Source organism: Gorilla gorilla, chromosome 1 (genome assembly GCF_029281585.2).
Source record: "Gorilla gorilla gorilla isolate KB3781 chromosome 1, NHGRI_mGorGor1-v2.1_pri, whole genome shotgun sequence".
Classification (NCBI taxonomy): Eukaryota; Metazoa; Chordata; class Mammalia; order Primates; family Hominidae; genus Gorilla; species Gorilla gorilla.
The window spans coordinates 19,950,919-19,970,212 of record NC_073224.2 but is presented as its reverse complement, the minus strand read 5'-3'; the positions used below and the strand labels follow the sequence as shown (position 1 = coordinate 19,970,212).

Below are 19,294 nucleotides of genomic sequence, written 5' to 3'. Positions count from 1 at the left end.
ACCCTCTTCCCTTCGGCCTGCTCTGGAGTAGCAGAGTCAGAAAACAAAGTTGATATCCACCACAGAACTGTGGGGAAGATAAGATCAATGAAGAGATATATTTAAATAATAAGCCTTATAGGCAGTTAGCAATCAGAAACCGAAAGGTCTTGATAGAGAGGGAACAGAAGTTTCTCCATGTTCCAAAGAATATTGGTGTCTCAATTTGAAGGAACCCATATATTCTCTTTCAAAACTGGGGTGTTTATCTTGCTCTGCTGTGTTATCCCTGTTTTGACCTTTCTGCACAAATCAACACTACATTTAAGCCAAAATTGGACAGTAATCACCAGGATATGCTAATATGCTTTTAAAATGAATTCTTTCATTTCCTCCTAAAGTAGCTAAAAACTAATTTAGTGGTTAAAAACAACAAGAAACAAACAAAAACCAAACCAGTTGCCCCAGGACTGTGCAATCCTGAAGGCTATAAAGCTTCCATCTCATAATTTCTTCATGAAAATCGTGGGTGACCAACATCTGCCAGCAAAAAAGACCCGTTAAAACCAAGAGAGGAAGAGGGGGTTAGAGGAAAAAAAGACAAGCGGGAGAGAAGCTGGGTGGCGCTGGCTGTCCTCCAAAATGATTTGTGGAAAAGGTACAATAATGACTGGAAGACAAGAACAGGCAATAAAAACGTCTAGAAGTTCTAAATTTTCCTAAAGTGTTTAAAACTCTATTCCCACATACAAGCCAAGTGCTTTACTCCCAGGAATATAACAGCAGCACAGGGCGGGGTGCGGAGCCACAGGCTATCTCAGGGCGGCTCAAACCCGCAGGTTTCTCAGGTTTGCCCAAAAGGTAGCTCGACACGCCCTCGCTAGAGATGGGGAGACTCCAATTCTCATCCCTCATTCTCGTGTCCAGGAGCTTTCTGAAGGCCCAGGGCCTGTTAGAAAGAAAGAGAAGGAACAAGTGGAAAGGAACCAAAGGAACCATAATCCGTAGAAACTTCCAAAAGCGTGCACACACAGACACACAGCGATACACTGTTGTCCTGGAAACCAATCCAACCAACTAACCCCTCCTCGGGAGCCTAGGGGCCAGCTCTTTTGGGCAAGGGTGGTGGGCCGGAGGAATAGGGACTGGGAGAAAGGGGTACTATCTCGCGCGGCTCCGCTCTGGGCCTCTTTTCCCTGGGCGCCTACCGAGTAGAGGAGCACGACAGCGCTGGGACTGGTTGGGCCAACGGAGAAATAAGGGTTAGATGAACTGGAAGACTCCATGGTGCGGCTGCCTTCCCGGGCGGGGTCTGGGATTCTTTGCTAAGCAGTGGTGGCGCTCCTGCTGGGGGCGGTTCTTTCGCTCAGGACGGCCCTACTTCGCCTAGGGCGGCGGCACCCTCTGCAGCCGCTACACAGGATCCCGGGCGCCGCCATCTCAGCCAGGACGGAAGCCGCGCAGGGCCCTGCGACGCATGCGCGCAGTCGCGGAACCCGGAAGCGGGGGTGCAGCGCGGCAGAATGAGGGTTGATTCCTCGGCTGACCCCACAATGTCGCAGGAGCAAGGGCCGGGGTCCTCCACGCCTCCCAGTTCTCCGACACTTCTTGACGCTCTGCTCCAGAACCTTTACGACTTTGGTGAGTGCGGGGTCCCAGGAGCCCACGTGGAGAACAGATTTGAGGAACGTGGGTCTCCTGTGTGGCCCGTCCTGGGTTGGCCTCTGCTTTGAGGCTAAAGGTTCTTGCATGTCAAGCACCCTTCGTCCCACCTGGTTCCAGTAGCGAACACATTTCTCCATCGGAAGTCACCCCTCGACCGGGCTCTGCTGAGTTATTCATCAAACCTTCCAACTCGTCCCCAAGTGTGGGGACCATCGTACTTGCTTGTAGGAAGCACCAAGGCTTTCCGATTTAAAAGTAGCCCGCTTTTCCACGTTTTCTTGAGCTCTGGGAAGTCCCCTTTCCCCATGCCACCCCCAAGACCTGCCTGACCCTGGTGCGATGGTGTCATTTCGCTCTGGGGCCTCGGGCCTGTTGGATAATACACCAGCTTCATCCTGGTGTGTCCCTCTCCAGAGACATCATAGTCCTTGGCGAGTTGTCCTTTTCACGACTTTTTTTTTTTTAAACAAGTGCGCTGATCTTTTACTCTACGTTCTTTGTCTTGATGGCGGAAAAGGAAAATAAAAGAGCCTATTAAAGTCGCATGGCATGTCAGTAGGAAGACAGTGCCTCATACTCTGAAGAGCTTTCCCGGGAGAAGGTGACACCCTTTGCACATGCACCAAAGAAAATCGTTAGATTTCAGGACAACACACATTTCTTAAATTTACAGTGTGATATTTTAAAAGCTATTTTTATTTTGGAACGACTGCTCAAAATTCCAAGTTCACCTAAACAGTAGGAATAATGGTTAAAACTGTTGAGAACTTGCCATATAGCACATGCTTTTCGTGTATTTGCTCATTTAATTTTCAACTTCATGAAATAGACACTGTCATAAATCCATGATTGCAAATGTAGAAACAAGTACTAGAAGTTCATGAAACCTGATGCAGGTTGTCTGACTGGTAATTCTTGCAGAGCCTGGGTTCTGATTCTAGCCCCAGACCCCATGCTTGTATTAACTAGCATTTCTGTGCCCTTGGACATATTGGAGGACAGAGAAGGCTTAGTCTCTGACCTTGAGAAGTTTAAAATCTAGAGGAAAAGACTATTCTGCAAAATAATATAGTTCATGTCAACACAGGCTGGAAATCATGGTAGGAGCTCTGAAGGCATTGAATGTGTCTATTCATTTTTATATCCTTAATGCCAAAGTTTAGTTGGCTCTTAAATGTTTATTGTATAAAAGATTAAGCAAATAGTAGCAAGCATAAATCAGCAGCTGGTAATTTAGAGAGCTCTGTGGTATTTGTAATGCATGTGAGTAAGGATGCCTAGGATTCTGGTTAGAACTTTCAGGTGACTGGTCAGAGCTTCAACAAGTGAAATATAGAAAGAGGAATTAATAGAAAACAAAGGCGTTCAAATTGAGCCAGTTGTCTTAGGTTCATCTTAATTCCTAACTGTGAAAGAAAATAGGAAGACTATTCCATGTTCCTGTAACCCGGAAAGTGTTAAAAAGAAACAGTGGCTGCAGTGCCTGATATTTTTAGTATAAAGCCAATTGGGATTACCAGCCCTGGGGACTATTGCCGTGATGACACTTTGAGTAAGAACCAAGGTGGAGACTAAAGTGATTGTGCTAATAAGGGTCAAAGACATAAATATAGTTACCTAGGAAAAGATGACTACATTTTGGATTCTCTGCATTTTGCAAATACACTTATTTGAAGGAAAACAAATAGTTTATTTCTTTGTGTGTGCTTCTAGGTGCATATAGCCCTGGAATATGTACAAGTACATTCGTAGGATTTGATACTGATGATAGCTAAGACTGAAAATATTTATTTTCCTTCTTGTGTTTGAACAAACAGGAGGTACAGAAGGTGAAACAGAACAGAAGAAGATCATAAAGAAAAGGGAAAACAAGAAGAGAGATGTGGTGGCTTCAGCGGCCTTGGCAGCAGAGCCATCTCCCCTACCTGGTTCTCTCATAAGAGGCCAGAGGAAGAGTGCTTCGAGCTTCTTCAAGGAACTTAGAGAAGAGCGGCATTGTGCTCCTGCTGGGACCCCCACAGGACCAGAGATCCTTGCAGCTGCAGTTCCTCCCTCTTCCCTAAAGAACGATAGGGAACAAGTAGAAGTGGTAGAATTTCACAGCAGAAATAAAAAAAGAAAATTGACGCCAGATCATAACGAGAGCACAAAGGTAATGAGTTGGTTAGCTTATATATACGTGGTGAACCCCCTGGTATTGTAGTATTAGGTGAATAGCTCTTTAGACTGTGGCAGGAATGCCTGACTATCCTCAGGCCTGCAGATTTGCCAAAAGGACTCACAGGACCCAAGACTCAGCATATAGCCCTTATCAGTCATGTAGGCCTACAGACTGACCTTAGTTATTCAAGTTCTAAACCTCCAGTGAAAAGCAGGTATTCACCATCAATCACATTGCTAGTATAAACTGTCTGGGAAAACTTGGTACAGCAGTGGCTCAAGACCTCAGGTATGCAAAAACACTCTGATCAGGCAGAATATTCTAATTGCTCAATTCTCAGGAGGCAGCCAACTGCCGGTCATGAAAATAGGACTTTCTTGGGAATGTGCAGGGTTTGGTAAACACAGGCCTGCTGAGTTAACTCTTGCAGCAACTCTTTCTGGCATTCCTGTTATGTGCTAGCCACAGTTGTAGGCACTGGGATATAGCAGTGAACCAAATGTATAGAAATTCTTGCTCTCGAGGAAAAGCAATGCTGGTGGAAAAGCAATTTGATTTTTCTGAGCAGTAATCTTTTTCAGAGTGAGCTTGTAAATCTGACCTAAAATTCAGTCCTCAAGGGAGGTGTGGTTGCTCCTCCAAATGTTTTTAATTTTTTTTTTTTTTTTTTTTTTGAGACGGAGTCTCGTTCTGTTGCCCAGGCTGGAGTGCAGTGGCACGATCTTAGCTCATTGCAAGCTCCACCTCCCAGGTTCACGCCATTCTTCTGCCTCAGCCTCCCAAGTAACTGGGACTACAGGTGCCTGCCACCAAGCCTGGCTAGTTTTTTGTATTTTTAGTAGAGTCAGGGTTTCACCATGTTAGCCAGGATGGTCTTGATCTCCCAACCTCGTGATCTGCCCGCCTTGGCCTCCCCAAATGCTGGGACTACAGGCGTGAGCCACTGCGCCTGGCCCCAAATGTTTTTAATTTATCTATTCACAAGAATATCATAATGGCTTTGACAAATTCATTGCTATTCCATTTCTGTAACATCCCCCATGTCCTGCAAACCTTTGTCTATCAACAAAGAAGTGAGGATTGAACGTATTAGTTTCTAAGCCCGCTATAACAAATTACCACAAACATGGTGACTTAAACCAACAGAAATGTATTCTCTTACAGTTCCGTAGTCCAGAAGTCCAAAATCAAAGTGTTGGCAGGGCCATGAGAGGGCTTTGGGGGAGAATCCTTTGCCTCTGACCAGAAGGTAGCTCTAACAGTTTCTTTGGCTCGTGGTTGCATAACTATAATCTCTGCCTCCGTCTTAATGTGGTTTTCATCCCTGTGTCCCTGAGTCTCATGTTTCCCTCTGCCATCCTCTGCTTTAGGCCCACCCTGAATCTGGGATGATCTCCTTTTGAGATGTTTAACTACTATAAAGATCCCTCTCCAAGTAAGATCACATTCACAGGTTCTGAAGAGGAGTAGGACATGGCCATATGTTTTTAGAGGCCACAATTCTACCCAATACAAAGATGGTTTGGCTTGCATTGTTCTTTATGAATGTATAAATGTATGTTAGCGTCCAGCGTTTGCCACATCTTTATGGTTTTAAAAACCATCTGTATAATCTTTTCTAAAATTCAGGTAGCATTTCATGTCAAGCTTGCTGGCATCTCTTCCTCAAAGATCGTTAGCGCATTCTGCAGGCTGAGCGTGGTGGCTCACGCCAGTAATCCCAGCACTTTGGGATGCCGAGGCCAGAGGATTGCTTGAGCTCAGGAAGTCGAGACTGCAGTGGGCTGTGATTGTGTCACTGCACTCCAGCCTGGGTGACAGAGCGAGACCCTTTCTCCAAAAAAAAAAAAAAAAGATTATTAGTGAATCTGTAACCATGTCTACCTTTATTTTAGGATTCTAGATAAGCTTCTTAACTCTTATGTTCCAAATATAAGGCTCTGGGAACTGTTACGGGAGGGTCAAGAAATGGATTCCCTTGGTGTTTGGGGCAACCAGAGCCCCGAAGCTGGCCATCTCCCAGTACCCCAGTGTACCCTACAAATACTGGTATTTTCTGTATGTGTCATGATATGAAAAACGTTGGAGAGCACTGCTTTGCAATATAATTCAGCATTTGAAGACTTCAACTAACATAAAGCATTTAGGCACCCTTTCTTGTTTCTTCAAATGTCTCAGACTTCAGTTTCCTCTTATATTCCCTCATGTTCTTCTTTCTGGAATGGAAAGTTTTCTTTTTAATAGAAAAGACAGAAGAGTTGGGATTGAATGAGTCTGCATTTCCCTGTTGCTTAATAATAGAACATCTGTGGCAGTCTGTCAAATTGTCTTTTGCTTCCTGTTCCAAGCGAGCCCTGATGCATTCTAGCTGGCTCTTCTCAGGAGCCTCAGCTCACTCTATGTTTTGAACTTCCTGACCTTAATGAAAATTTTCATTTGTCATTGCTGCTCTCTGCCCTTTCCTCTTTTTTTTTTTTTTTTAAATGTGTCCTTTGAAAATGTGAGTGTGTCTGGTTAAGGAAACAGAATGTGGACACATAAAAAACACATACACCTGTAAAATGTATGACCTCAGAATGTTGACATTGCAGTGTGGAAGTAAATACACATGAATATAATGCTAGTTCTTACGGCATATCCTGGGTATGCCAAGTAAAAGGGTAGTCAGCCAACTGGTGCTAATTGGAATACACCAGCTGTGCTGAGTTTGTGTAACATGGGAAAGTATAGTTGTGCCCTTGTTCTCTAAAAACTTCTAAGCCATTGTAGGACAGTTAAACAGACATGGGTGGCAAAAATATATGATGGGTAATGGTAACCTCCATGACCAATCATAGCATCAGCTGGTCATTTTTAGAGAATGCTTGAGAAAGGAAGAAGGGAATGGTGAGTTGGACAACAATCCAGCTGGCCCTGCCTAGACCCAGGAAATTACCCTATTTTTCCAGAACTTGTGCTATAAATTCTATGATTAAGCTGCATCGTGCATTGAAGCAGGTTTTCATGGGTTCATCTCGGAACTTGGCCACCATTTATATATATATTTTTATGTTTAGAGACAGGGTGTCACTCTGTCACTCCTGCTGGAGTGATCATAGCTCATTGCAGCCTCCAATTCCTGGGCTCAAGCCATCCTCCTGCCTCAGCCTCCCAAGTAGCTAAGACTATAGGGCACACCACTATGCCTGGCTCATTTTAAAATTTTTTGTAGAGTTGGGGTCTTGTTTTGTTGCCCAGGCTTGGTCTTGAACCACTGGTCTCAAGAAGTCCTTTTGCCTCAGCCTCCCAAAGCACTGGGATTACAGGTGTGAGAGCCACTGTGCCCAGCCATCATGTCCCTTTTTTTTTTTTTTTTTTTGAGATGGAGTCTTGCTCTGTCACCAGGCTGGAGTGCAGTGGCCCAATCTCAGCTCACTACAACCTCCGCCTCCCGGGTTCAAGCGATTCTCCTCCCTCAGCCTCCTGAGTACCTGGGACTACAGGTGCACACAACCATGCCCAGCTAACTTTTGTATTTTTAGTAGAGATGGGGTTTCACCATGTTGGCCAGGATGGTCTCAATCTCAACCTCGTGATCTGCCCTCCTTGGCCTCCCAAAGTGCTAGGATTACAGACGTGAGTCACTGTGTCTGGCCCATGTCCCATTTTTAATGTAGTGACTGTACAAGTAATTTGGCTGGAAATAGTAAGAGATCACATATTCATTCCTCCATTTATTCCACCAATCACTGGGTGCCTGCTGTCTGCAGACCTTGCAGATGGAGCAGTGAAGAAGATAATAGTGCTTTGCCTTTATGGAGTATACTATACAATCTACTTTGGAGTCGAGCAATATAATTAGAAAGAATTATAAACAAATAGGGTCCTGGAGTACCATGCAGAACCTGGTCTAGATGTAGTGGTCAGGGAGGTCTCTCAGGAGGTAACATTCAGGCTAATGCTGTATTAAATGGTGCTGGTGAATGGGGCAGGGAAGAGTGAGCCAAGGAGGGAGAAAACAGCCTTGCTGACATTGTGGGGTATGAAGAGGCCTGGTGTGTTCAAGGAGCTGGAAGAAGTCTAGCAAGACTAGGACAGAAGGGAGAATGGTTGGTGCTGATACAAGAGAGACAGGCTGAGACCAGCCCTTGCCAGGTCTCATAGGCAGTAGTGAGCCTTGGGACTTTAGTCTTAAGTACATGAGAAGCCACCAAAGAATTTCATGCAAGGGCATGAGGTAATCTGATTTAAATTTTAAAAAGATCACTGTAGCTCCTATATGGTGAATGGATTATAAGGGAGCAATAGCAAGAGGCATGAGGAGACTGATTTAGGGGTTTGTTGCAGTGGTCCAGGTTCAAAATAGCGTGGCCTGGACTAGTGATCTCAAAAAAATGAATGGGCAAACCTACTCTTTCATAAGTGCAAGGCTGCCTGTAAGGAAGAAAATTCTTATGCTTTTAAGCAATGAAAGTGTCAGATGTAGCTTAACACACCTGTGTGTTGCTCAGCCCTTAGAGCTGTGTCACTGCCATTTCTCCACAGCTAGCATTGGGCCATCTTAACGTGAATCATTCACTGCCCCTGTTTCAGGAACCTTAGCCTCTTTTGTGGCCTCAGATAAGAAAGAGATAAGAAACACATAATAGAATAGTGTTCTGTAGATCAGAAGGGACCTTTGCATCCTGAGACTGAGGTACGTGAAGGCCGCCCCTGAGCATATAGCGAATTGCTAATATTTATTGGGGGTGTACTGAGAGTGTTTGTTTATGTTCATTAACTCATTTATGGTCTCAATCCTAACAATTCCTGGGACCTGTCTTCATTTCACAGAGAAGCTTGAGACTTACAAGAGGTTAAGTTACTTGCCTGTAGTTAAACATTAACCTCACAGCCCCATATCTGCAATTCCAAACACCCAGAGCTCTGGAAACCACAATTTGATTGATCCCTTTTCTTTTAAGATTGGTGCAAATTTATTTGGCAGAAAAACCTGATGAAGCTTTTAAAAATCATTTTTGTTCGGCTGGGCACGGTGACTCATGCCTTTAATCCCGGCACTGTGGGAGGCTGAGGCAGGCGGATCACAAGGTCAGGAGTTCAAGACCAGCCTGGCCAATATGGTGAAATCCTGTCTTTACTAAAAATGCAAAAATTAGCCGGGTGTGGTGGCATGCACCTGTAGTCCCAGCTACTCAGGAGGCTGAGGCAGGAGAATCGCTTGAACCCGGTAGGCGGAGTTTGCAGTGAGTCGAGATTGCGCCACTACACTCCAGCCTGGGCAACAGAGCAAGACTCCGTCTCAAAAAAAAATTTTTTTTGTTCATCTCATTTGGTGTGAATATTCATAGATATTGCCACAGAAATATTAATGTGTTTAATTATGGATTACTGCCTTGGACCCTACTGGAAGTGGTCTATAATATTCAGTATATTCAGTTTTGCCTTTTTAAAATGTAAAGACTTCTGAATTTTAAAGCTGGAACCTGACCCTAAGGATGCCAGATAAAGGATTATGGAGCTGAAGTAAGTGCCAAAGGTTGGGTTCAGACCCCAGGCTTTCTGGCTTCAACACTGTATACATAACTGCTATACTAGAGAGAGCATAGGTGAGGTTAGGCTCTGCTCTTTGTCCTTTGAGTGACACAAGTACACTGACTCTGAGCCATCGCCAGACAGAGACATTTCTTGCAAGTTATAGTCAAATAGCTTTGATCGTTCCCCAAATTCTTGCAGCTCTCATACTGCCCCGCAATGTGGTTGTAGCCCACTGCATGGTGCTCCACCCGCAAATCCTCCATGCTCCAGTGCCTCTTCTTACTTTTACGCCAGACTTCCTGTTCCTGGGTAGATCAGTGTCAGATGGGTGTTAGGAAGAAAGTAATCTAGCTGAAGTAATTTAGGCTCATCAAGGTGTGAACAAACTTCTTAATATTCATACAGCCGTCTGCATTTTTAAAAGAGCATTTATTTACCGGGCTACTCTCTCTCTAATTGGAGACAGGTTGGTTGGGCACTTCAACTAATAGATTAGAAAAGAAAGAAAATCTAAGCCGCATAAGAGAAAATACCTAAATCACCCCATAGACAGGTTTGCTGAATCTGGTGGGCTGCCTGCCTTCATCTCTCACTTTTCTTCCAAACTGTTCTTTCTTTTTCTAGCTTTTCTTCCTTCTTCCCTGCCCAGCATATAAGTTCTCAGAATCTCCATACATATCCCTCTCCCTTGTGTGGGATAGTAAGGCTAGATTAGCTGCGATAGGTTAGGCTGTGATTTGATAACAAATACTCCCTACATCCCAATGGTTTAAAAGACAAAAATTAATTTTTCTCATGTTACGTGGCCATCGGGATTTGCAGAGGCAGGTCTCCTGTGCCACACCATCCTCATCTAGGGACCCAGGATGATGGGGTGCCACCATCTGGAGGGTTGTTAGTTGCTTTAGTGAAGGAAAGGGGAGTTAATGAAGGGCTCTTAAGGGGTCCACGTGGAAGTAGGCACACACCCCCTCTGCTCGTGTTTCTTTGGCCAGGGAAAGCCACCTAGGCATTCCTAGCATCAAGTAGATGGGGAAGCGTGAGTCGCCTGTGTGCCTGGAAGTAGTGGAGGACCCAGTATTGCCCGTGGGCAGTAATGCCTCCTACTGCAGAGAATATGGGGGGAAAGAAAACCGAGGAGACCACTGATCGTTTCTAAGTCAGGTCATGTATTATGAATAATGTACTGAAGTGATTCTCAAGCTATGAATAAAAATAAAAATTAGACAGTGGTGGGTCATGCTAATAGGGACTCAGCAGCTATGAAATAATGAGGCAAGAATTTTTTTTCCCAAAAGTTTGTATTTGATACATGCACAGATCTAGACCTCAGACCCTTTCTCAAAAAGCCATCAATAGCTACAAAACTAAGATGTTTCTGGTGAACTGTTTAAAGAGGGATGAGGACACCGAGGTATCTGTGTCTGTGCCAGAGCTACCACCAAGGGACTCTCTCCTCCCCTTGGTCTAGTCGGCCCCTCAGCCCTGGTGTCCCCACAGCCAAGGTGCAGGGGATTAGGTGTTCTCTGTGGCTGCTGATGGGGACAGCAGGAACTAGGAGAGGCCCGACATTGCTCCTCTCTTTTGTAGGCCGGTCTCTTTCCAGGGCCCAGGGGTTTCAGCCTCATAGTAGCTATCATACAGTTGGCCAAGAATTTTATTACTGTGCTGAAATCCTCTTTAAATTGCTCCATTCTCATGCTAATCTCTAGTAACAGATCGGCCAAAAACATCTATAACATCTCCAGTATTGCTAGAAATCTGACGTGCCTCGCGCCACTGCACTCCAGCCTGGCGACAGAGTGAGACCCCGTCTCAAAAAAAGAAAAAGAAATGTTCAACTTAGAGACTTGATTTAGCCATTACTTCAGTGGAGCGGGTAGGAGGGAAGAGAGGAATTACTTAAATGTTTAGAAAAGGCGGTAAATATCTTAGGGGATCTTGGAGATCTGGGAACGGTATACAGGGTTTTGTTTGTTTTTTTAGGGCTTAGATATGGTCATAGTAAATAGATTAGATGTGCATGGCAGTGGAAAAGATATCGTAACTTCAAAGTAAATGTGGAATTTTTTCCAGTCATGGAATAGGAATAAGACTTTCTGGGGTGGATAAAATGGAAGTAGCTCACACAGAGTCCTCCGTGCTATGCCTGTGGTCTCAGTTAAGGCACTTGATGCTGTCAGCCAAGTGGGAGACAGGTTTGAAGAAAATCTTAAGCCAGGAAGGAAGATAAAGTAAATGGAAAGTGCGTCTGTTGTGATTAATAGCACAGAGCTAGGCCATACGCCTGGACCCTGACAGTGGTCCTCTGCTGTCACGTCCTCTGTTACCATCAGCACCCCAAGCCCACAGAGAGCCAGTCAGCGTCCAATGTGACAGTGGATGCCCATGATGCTGCTGATGGTATGGTCAGTAGATCCATTAGGAATAAGAGCGTTGGGTAAGCCTTGCTGTTTTTTGGACCCTGTGCCACACACTTACCACACTTTATCCAGTTATATCTTAATAACCCCCCTGTGAATTAAGTGCAGAGTTCCTCATCATCTGAAGAGTCATTTCATAGGGAGTCAGAAGCCATCATCTATGAAAACATGCAGTGACTGACTGTCTGAACCCACACACCTTAAATACAGTGGTAGGGGCTGGGGTGGGGGATGAGGAACCAGGCTAAGCAGAAGCACAGCTCCCGTTTGGAGAAGGAGAGAGCAAGTGGACTCCATTGTGGCTGCCTCATGGACTGTGTAGTTGCAGGGTGGACTACCACCATTGGTGGTCAATGGCACATGGTGCCATTGTGATAGGCAGCTCTTGGCAGGTAGGGCAGGAGATAGGGTGGTATAAAGAGTCACATATTTTGGGGGCATTTGCAGCAACATCATTTTCTGTTAGGAATTATAAACCAAATCTCTACCATGCTAGGAATCTGATATTCCTGAAAGAACTGTTTAGCCCATTACACTAGTGGCCAGATGGGAGGAAAGAAAGAAATAATTACTTGAATATAGCAGTTTTACCCTCTAAATTTTACATCTAAAATTCCTGCTCACAGCCATCCTTTTCCAAATCTTCCCAGCAAGCAGAATTTTCTGTGTGTGATGTGTGAGATTCAGGCAGTGCTCTCTTACCAGCTTTTCTTTTTTTCTCAGTTTCTCATCATTACTTTTATAAGCTTTGAGACCCTAAAAAGTATTGTCTCCATTTTTCTTCTGTTAGTTGTTCTTTAGGATTTTGAGCAACATGCTTGTATTACTTTTGACAGTTAGCCATCTGGGCCAGTTTCAAGGTTTCTTTCTGTTTTCCATCTTTTTAATTGTGGTAAAATATACATGAATGTAAAATTGACCGTTTTAGCCATTTTTAAGTGTGCAGTTCAGTGGTGGTAAGCTCATTCATGGTGTTGTGCCGCCCTCATCACCATCCATCTTCAGAACTCTTCTCAGCTTGCCGAACCGATGCTGGTGCTCTATACCCATTAAACACCAACCCCCCATTCCCCTCCCTCCAGCCTCTGGCAGCCACCATTCTAGCTTCTGTCTGTGTGAATTTGACTTCTCTGGGTATTTCATAAAATGGAATCATGCACATACCCTTCTGTGACTGGCTTATTTCACTTAGCATCATGTCTTCAAGGTTCATCCATGTTGTAGCATGGGTTAGGAGTTCCTTCTTTTTTCAGGCTGTGGAATATTCCAGCATGTGTATATGCCATGTTCAAAAGTATCTGTCCATCTGTTGGTGGACATTTGAGTTGCTTCTGCGTTTATTATGAATAATGCTGCTATGAACGTAGGTATACAAATAGCTCTTCAAGTTCTTTTGGGTATATGCCCAGAAGAGGAATTGTCAGATCATATGATCATTCTATTTTTTAATTTTTGAGGGACCATCATAATTGTTTTCCCCAATGCCTATACCATGTGGTAAAACATTCCCACCAATATAGGACATGGGTTCCAGTTTCTCTACATCCTTGCCAACACTTGTTATTTTCTGGTTTTTGGATAGTAGCCAGTCTAGTGGGTGTGAAAGGGTCACTTTCAGGTTCCTTAAAACATGTCTACTCTTTTGGTGATAGATACTATAATGATATAGTAACAGATGATCTAAATAAGAATTTTTTCTCTCAGCAGGCTAATCCTAGTGTTTTGGAGAGAGATGTGGATATACAAGAATTTAACCTAGAAAAGGTATGAGATTGTTAAATTATTTATAATTAACTTTATTTACAATATTTGTTTATAAATGTATGTTTATATTAAATTTATTATAAGTTTATAACATAACATGCAAACTGTGTAGTATAAATGTTAGGTATTATAAAAATTAACAGTTTTTATTTTGAGACAGAGTTTCACTCTTGTTGCCCAGGCTTGAGTGCAATGGCGCCATCTCGGATCACTGCAACCTCTGCCTCTTGGGTTCAAGTGATTCTCCTGCCTTAGCCTCCTGAGCAGCTGGGATTACAGGTGCCTGCCACCACACCTGGCTAATTTTTTTGTATTTTTAGTAGAGATGGGGTTTCCCCATGTTAGCCAGGCTGGTCACGAACTACTGACCTCAGGTTATCCACCCATCTCGGCCTCCCAGAGTGCTGGGATTACAGGTGTGAGCTACTGCACCCGGCCCAAATTAACAGTTTTATAATATCTAAAAATGAATGTTTTACATGTCTAAAAGTTGGGAAAATGGTTAAGCAAATCATACTGCATTCACTTTTTTTTTTTTTTTCTTTGAGGCAGAGTCTCCCTCTGTCACCCAGGCTGGAGTGCAGTGGCAGGATCTTGGCTCACTGCAGCCTCCAGCTCCTGAGTTCAAGTGATCCTCTGACTTCAGTCTCCGGAGTAGCTGGGATTACAGGCGTGTGCCACCACACCCAGCTAATTTTTGTATTTTTAATAGAGCTGGGTTTCACCGTGGTGGTCAAGCTGGTTTTGAACTCCTGACCTCAAGTGATCTACCTGGCTTGTCCTCCCAAAGTGTTGGGATTACATGCGTGAGCCACCACGCCTGGTCTGCACTCACTTGATTGAATATTTTATACTCATTTAATACATGATGGTTTTGTGACTACAACGCCACTGATACGATGGTAAATATGGGGATATGTATATTCTGTGGTTGTAATGTTTTAAAAAACACGTAAGAAAAAAGACAAGAAGAAGTAATTCAACTACTAAGAGTGGGTATTGCTGACTTTTTCTCTTCCTTCTACAACCATGGATCTATGTTTGAAGCTACTGTGATAAATGGTTTCTAAGTGTGAGTGGGTGTGTTTGGAGAGGGATTTTTCAGTTGAAATTATTGCCTTTATGGACAATGGCTTGTTTTAGAGAGCATCTTAAAACTCTTAACTACAGAGCTCTGCATTGAATCCTGCCTCTGTTATTACTTTGTGCAGAGATAATTCTTTGTATCAGCTGTTCAAGTTAAACATGAGAGAGGGCTGGGCGCGGTGGCTCACGCCTGTAATCCCAGCACTTTGGGAGGCCGAGGCGGGTGGATCACGAGGTCAGGAGATTGAGACCATCCTGGCTTACATGGTGAAACCCCATCTTTACTAAAAAATATAAAAAAGTAGCTGGGCATGGTGGCAGGTACCTGTAGTCCCAGCTACTCGGGAGGCTGAGGCAGGAGAATGGCATGAACCCAGGAGGCAGAGCTTGCAGTGAGCTGAAATTGTGCCACTGTGCTCCAGCCTGGGTGACAGAGTGAGACTCCGTCTCAAAAAAAAAAAAAAAAAAAAAGCCATGGGCGAGAGCCAGGCACGGTGGCTCACACCTGTAATCCCAGCACTTTGGGAGGCTGAGGTGGGAGGATCACTTGAGCCTAGGAGTTCAAGGCCAGTCTGGGCAACATAGTGAGACCTCTTCTCTATAAAACATTTTTTAAGAATTAGCTGGGTGTGGTGGTGCGTGCCTATAGTCCTAGCTACTCGGGAGGCTGAGGCAGGAGATCACATGCCCAGGAGGTCAAGGCTGCAGTGAGACATGATCATGCCTCTTTTTAACCGTACTCCATCCTGGCGGGTAACAGAGCGAGACCCTGTCTCAAAGGAAAAAAAACAGGAGAAAGATGTTGTGAGAGATGGTGTATGGTAGGAGAGCCTCCATAGAGCTCCTTTGACCACATGACAGTGGAGTTATTATTCCTATACGCTGTCATTACAGAGCGATGGATCTGAAACGCATTACTTTGGGCAATATGTTTTTTTCTTTGGAGTTGTTGGAATGCACTTGCGTCTGATTATGCTTTGTGTCTGCAGGCTCGTTTAGAAGTGCACCGGTTTGGTATCACGGGTTATGGAAAAGGAAAGGAGAGAATCCTGGAACAGGAACGTGCCATTATGCTGGGCGCTAAGGTGAGGGGCTGCTGCTACCTTTCATCACTAGACAACATGCAAAAAAAGCAAGAGCAAGGAAAGCTAAGAGCAAGTCAGGGCAAGGGACGCTGGAACATTTTTGCAGAATAAAATATGATGGTTTGTTTCCTTGTTCTTTCATTACAGCCTCCTAAAAAGAGTTATGTGAATTACAAGGTTTTACAGGAGCAAATTAAAGAAAAAAAGGCAGCAAAGGAAGAAGAAAAGAGACTGGTAGGTGTGATGGTCTGTCCTTAATTCAACTAGAAGGGGAAGGTGGATGCTCTTTGCCACAGTGGAATGCCGGAAGCCACTGCTTGGAGAGCAATGAAGGCACCAGAGTTAAAGGATCCCATGCTCCCCATTTCTTCAAGTTAGCTCTGTTTAGTAATACCAGCCAAGTAATCTGGCATACTTACATGCAAGATGTGCTTTGAAATAGCAAACTCCTTGTCTTAGTCCGTTTGTGTTGCTGTAAAGGAATGCCTGATGCTGCGTAATTTATAAAGAAAGGAGGCTGATTTGGAGCATGGTTCTGCAGACTGCACGGAAAGCATAGCACTGGCATCTGCTTGGCCTCCGGTGAGCATCTGAAGCTGCTTCCGCTCATGAGGGAAGGCAGAGGGAAGCCCATGTGTACAGAGATCACATGGCAAGAGCGAGACATGAAAGAGCGAAGCAGCAGTGGGGAGAGGTGCCAGGCTCTTTTTAACAAACAGCTCTCATGGGAAGTGGGAAGTAACAGAGGGAGAACTCACTCATTACCATGAGGACAGCACCAAGCCATTCATGAGGGATCCATTGCCATGACCCAAACGCCTCCCACTAGGTCCCGTCTCTAATGTTGGGATCAAATTTCAACCTGAGGTTTGGAGGGTCAAATATCCAAACTATAGCAATCCTGTTCCAATAATGCCGGCTACTTTGATCTTTCTTCTATACTTAGGTTTTTTTTTTTTTTTGCATTTTACATTGTATAACCTTGTATACAACACAAGGGCCTATGAAAAACCACAAGGGGAATAGATGTTACACTTTCTACCTTTCACCTAAAATGGAAGATTTGAGCTTTCAGTGCAAGACTATTAGTCTTACCTGGAATAGCCATTCACATTCTTTTTTCTTTTTCTTTCTAACTGAGACAGGATCTTGCTATGTTGCCCAGGCTGGTCTTGAACTCCTGGGATCAAGTGATCCTCCCACTTTGGCTTCCTGGAGTGCTAGGACTATAGGCATGAGCCACCACACCAGGCCCAGCCTTTCACATTCTTGAAAGGGTTTTAGGGTAAAACTTTGAGACTGTTATGTTTAATATGCCCACTTGAAAGAAATGTTAAAAATGGTATCTCAATGACTTTTGGTCACAAACCTCTTGCCTTTTGTTTGAATCCCATTATCCATTACTGATATGTATATGATCTTAAATTCTGAAATCAGGCCCAAGAAACAGATATTTTCAAGAAAAAGAAGAGGAAAGGACAGGAGGACAGGTGAGTGATTTTATCAGGCCCTGGGGTTGAACAATCTGGATGAACCTACTGATTAGTTCTGAAAAGGATGCCTTGAATGTATGTGGTGTTGCTAGCCCATTAGAGCGCTTCACTGTCTCTCATTTATCCTCATCAAAGTAGGATTTAGTAAACTGCCCAAGATCAAACAACTGCCTGAGAACTGAATTAGGAAGTTTCTCCAATCTTCCACTTTTCACCGACACTCTAAGTGACTAGTGGAAAAGCTGCAATTTACATTTCCAAGAAAAGACTTCTAAGAGTGCTGCTACAGCAGCATAGTCTGGGTCTGTATTGCCTGCTCTTTGACATACCACGTAAGATAGAGCACCGTAATTATGAATAAGGGATGTTGACTTTGTTGCTTTATAGTTGTTTCTTAGCTTTTGTTCAAATGCCTTTTTCTCTGTCTTTGAGTTACTGTTTCAGAATGGACTCTTTTTGTCTTAGCCTGTTTTCTTGGGCTCCTAGTGTACTTGTACATGCTGTAAAATGGTCATTTGTTCTGGCCACCGATCTGTATCTGTTGAATGCCTCTTTGTGCCAGGCATGTGGGTGTCTTAGGTATTGGTGTACAGCTGTAATCACACTAAAGATATCCCTGCCCTTGAGGAGCTTCATTGTAGGGAGAGAAACACCCCAAAACATACAAATGGATAAGTAAGATGATATCAGGTACTGGCAAGTATTGTAGAGAGGCTGAAAGAGAGCATTGTGAAGGAAAACCACAGGAGAAGGTGAGCTGGGAAATTAGTCTGAGGAGGTGACATCGGAGCTGAGAACTGAACAAAGAAGAGGGGCAGCCTGGAAAGAGCTGGTAGCAGAACGTTCCTCGCAGAAGAAACCAGTGCAAGGGCCCTGAGGCAGGAAGGCAGTAGCATGTTTCAGGGACCACAGGAAGGCGTATGGGGTGGGGGGTGTGCATGGCAGGCGACCAGGAGTTTGCAGGCCAGACTGCAGTGGCCTGGTTGGTGGTACTGTGATGCTTGTTGGTAAGCCTGACTATTTATAGTACCTTTCTCTTACTTTAAATGTAGGAAATCCAAAAAGAAGTCCGCTCCCAGTATTTTGTCAAATGGACGGATTGGACAGGTTGGAAAATTCAAAAATGGAACACTGATTCTGAGCCCAGTTGATATCAAGAAAATAAATTCTTCCAGAGTGGCCAAATGAAGTACTTTGTCAGATAAAATGAGGATGGGAACAACTGAGTCAACTGCAGTGGCCCTGGACCCTGTGCGACTCTAGATAGATCGTTCTTAACACGCATTTCACAGACTGCTTTTTCATTTTAGAAAAAAAGTCAAACAGAAGTAACATTTCTAGTTGCTGAAGTGTCTGCTTCATGGTGCTGAACGTGTCAGGCCCAGTGCAGCATGAATGTGAAGTGAACCCACTGAAAAGTGATTTTTAATGTTCTCCAGCAAACTTCACTCCTGTTTCATGTTCACTGGTATTTGGTGCATTTGCTTGTAATACAGTTTTTTATAACTTTACTGTTTTGTAAATGCTAGTAGTTTACATTAAATTGCCTTATATTTTTAATGATTTAATGTTATGATATCATGAAAGAACCAAGAGTCTAGTAATTTATCAGTTTTGTGGAAAAGCAGTTTTAATTTTTAGCCTACCATGTGTACAAAATCTACTTCGTAAGAAGTTATATAAATAAAATAGGTTTGTAGTATACGTGCCTGTGACTGTTAAGTAACAGATGGTTTTAACTCATACTTTTGTGCCCACATTCAAGTGAATGTTATTTCTATCAGAGTTGTCATCACCTTTGCAGCCATATACATGTTTTTAATGATATTGCCCTTGCTTAAAGTGACAGCAACTTCTCAAAGCTTGTAGCACATTTAAAAAAGTCTTCGATGGTGGTGACAATTTGGGCTTTTAAAAATTTCTGTTTTTTCAATTTTTTTTTGTGAGACCGGGTCTCACTCTGTCACCCAGGCTGGAGTGCAATGGCACGATCTCAGCTCACTGCAACCTCCACCTCCTGGGTTCAAGCAATTCTCCTGCCTCAGCCTCCGGAGTAGCTGGGACAACAGGCGCACGCTGCCACGCCCAGCCAATTTTTTGTATTTTAGTAGAGACAGGGTT

General features: G+C 43.9%; 2 protein-coding genes across 3 annotated transcripts in view; one reads left to right on the top strand and one right to left on the bottom strand.

The window, feature by feature from the left end:
- Nucleotides 1-1,613, bottom strand: part of GNPAT (glyceronephosphate O-acyltransferase) — a 36,766-nt gene extending 35,153 nt beyond the window's left edge. Inside the window, exon 1 of the mRNA XM_004028576.5 lies at nt 1,188-1,613. Within this exon, the coding sequence (XP_004028625.3) occupies nt 1,188-1,265 (78 nt within the window). The 5' untranslated portion in view covers nt 1,266-1,613. The remainder of the gene's footprint in view (nt 1-1,187) is intronic.
- On the top strand, nt 1,475-18,875 carry FSAF1 (40S small subunit processome assembly factor 1). Of its 2 annotated transcripts, none has more exons than XM_004028578.5 (7): nt 1,475-1,620; nt 3,462-3,796; nt 13,450-13,509; nt 15,585-15,680; nt 15,828-15,914; nt 17,118-17,170; nt 18,226-18,875. In XM_004028578.5, the coding sequence occupies exons 1-7, from the start codon at nt 1,503-1,505 to the stop codon at nt 18,359-18,361; spliced, it is 885 nt and encodes a 294-aa protein (XP_004028627.3). In that variant the 5' UTR covers nt 1,475-1,502; the 3' UTR covers nt 18,362-18,875. The 2 variants fall into 2 exon arrangements, with proteins under 2 accessions (XP_004028627.3, XP_018887376.3); XM_019031831.4 differs by having other exon boundaries at nt 1,484-1,620; nt 13,453-13,509.
- The last annotated feature ends 419 nt before the right edge of the window (nt 18,876-19,294 follow it).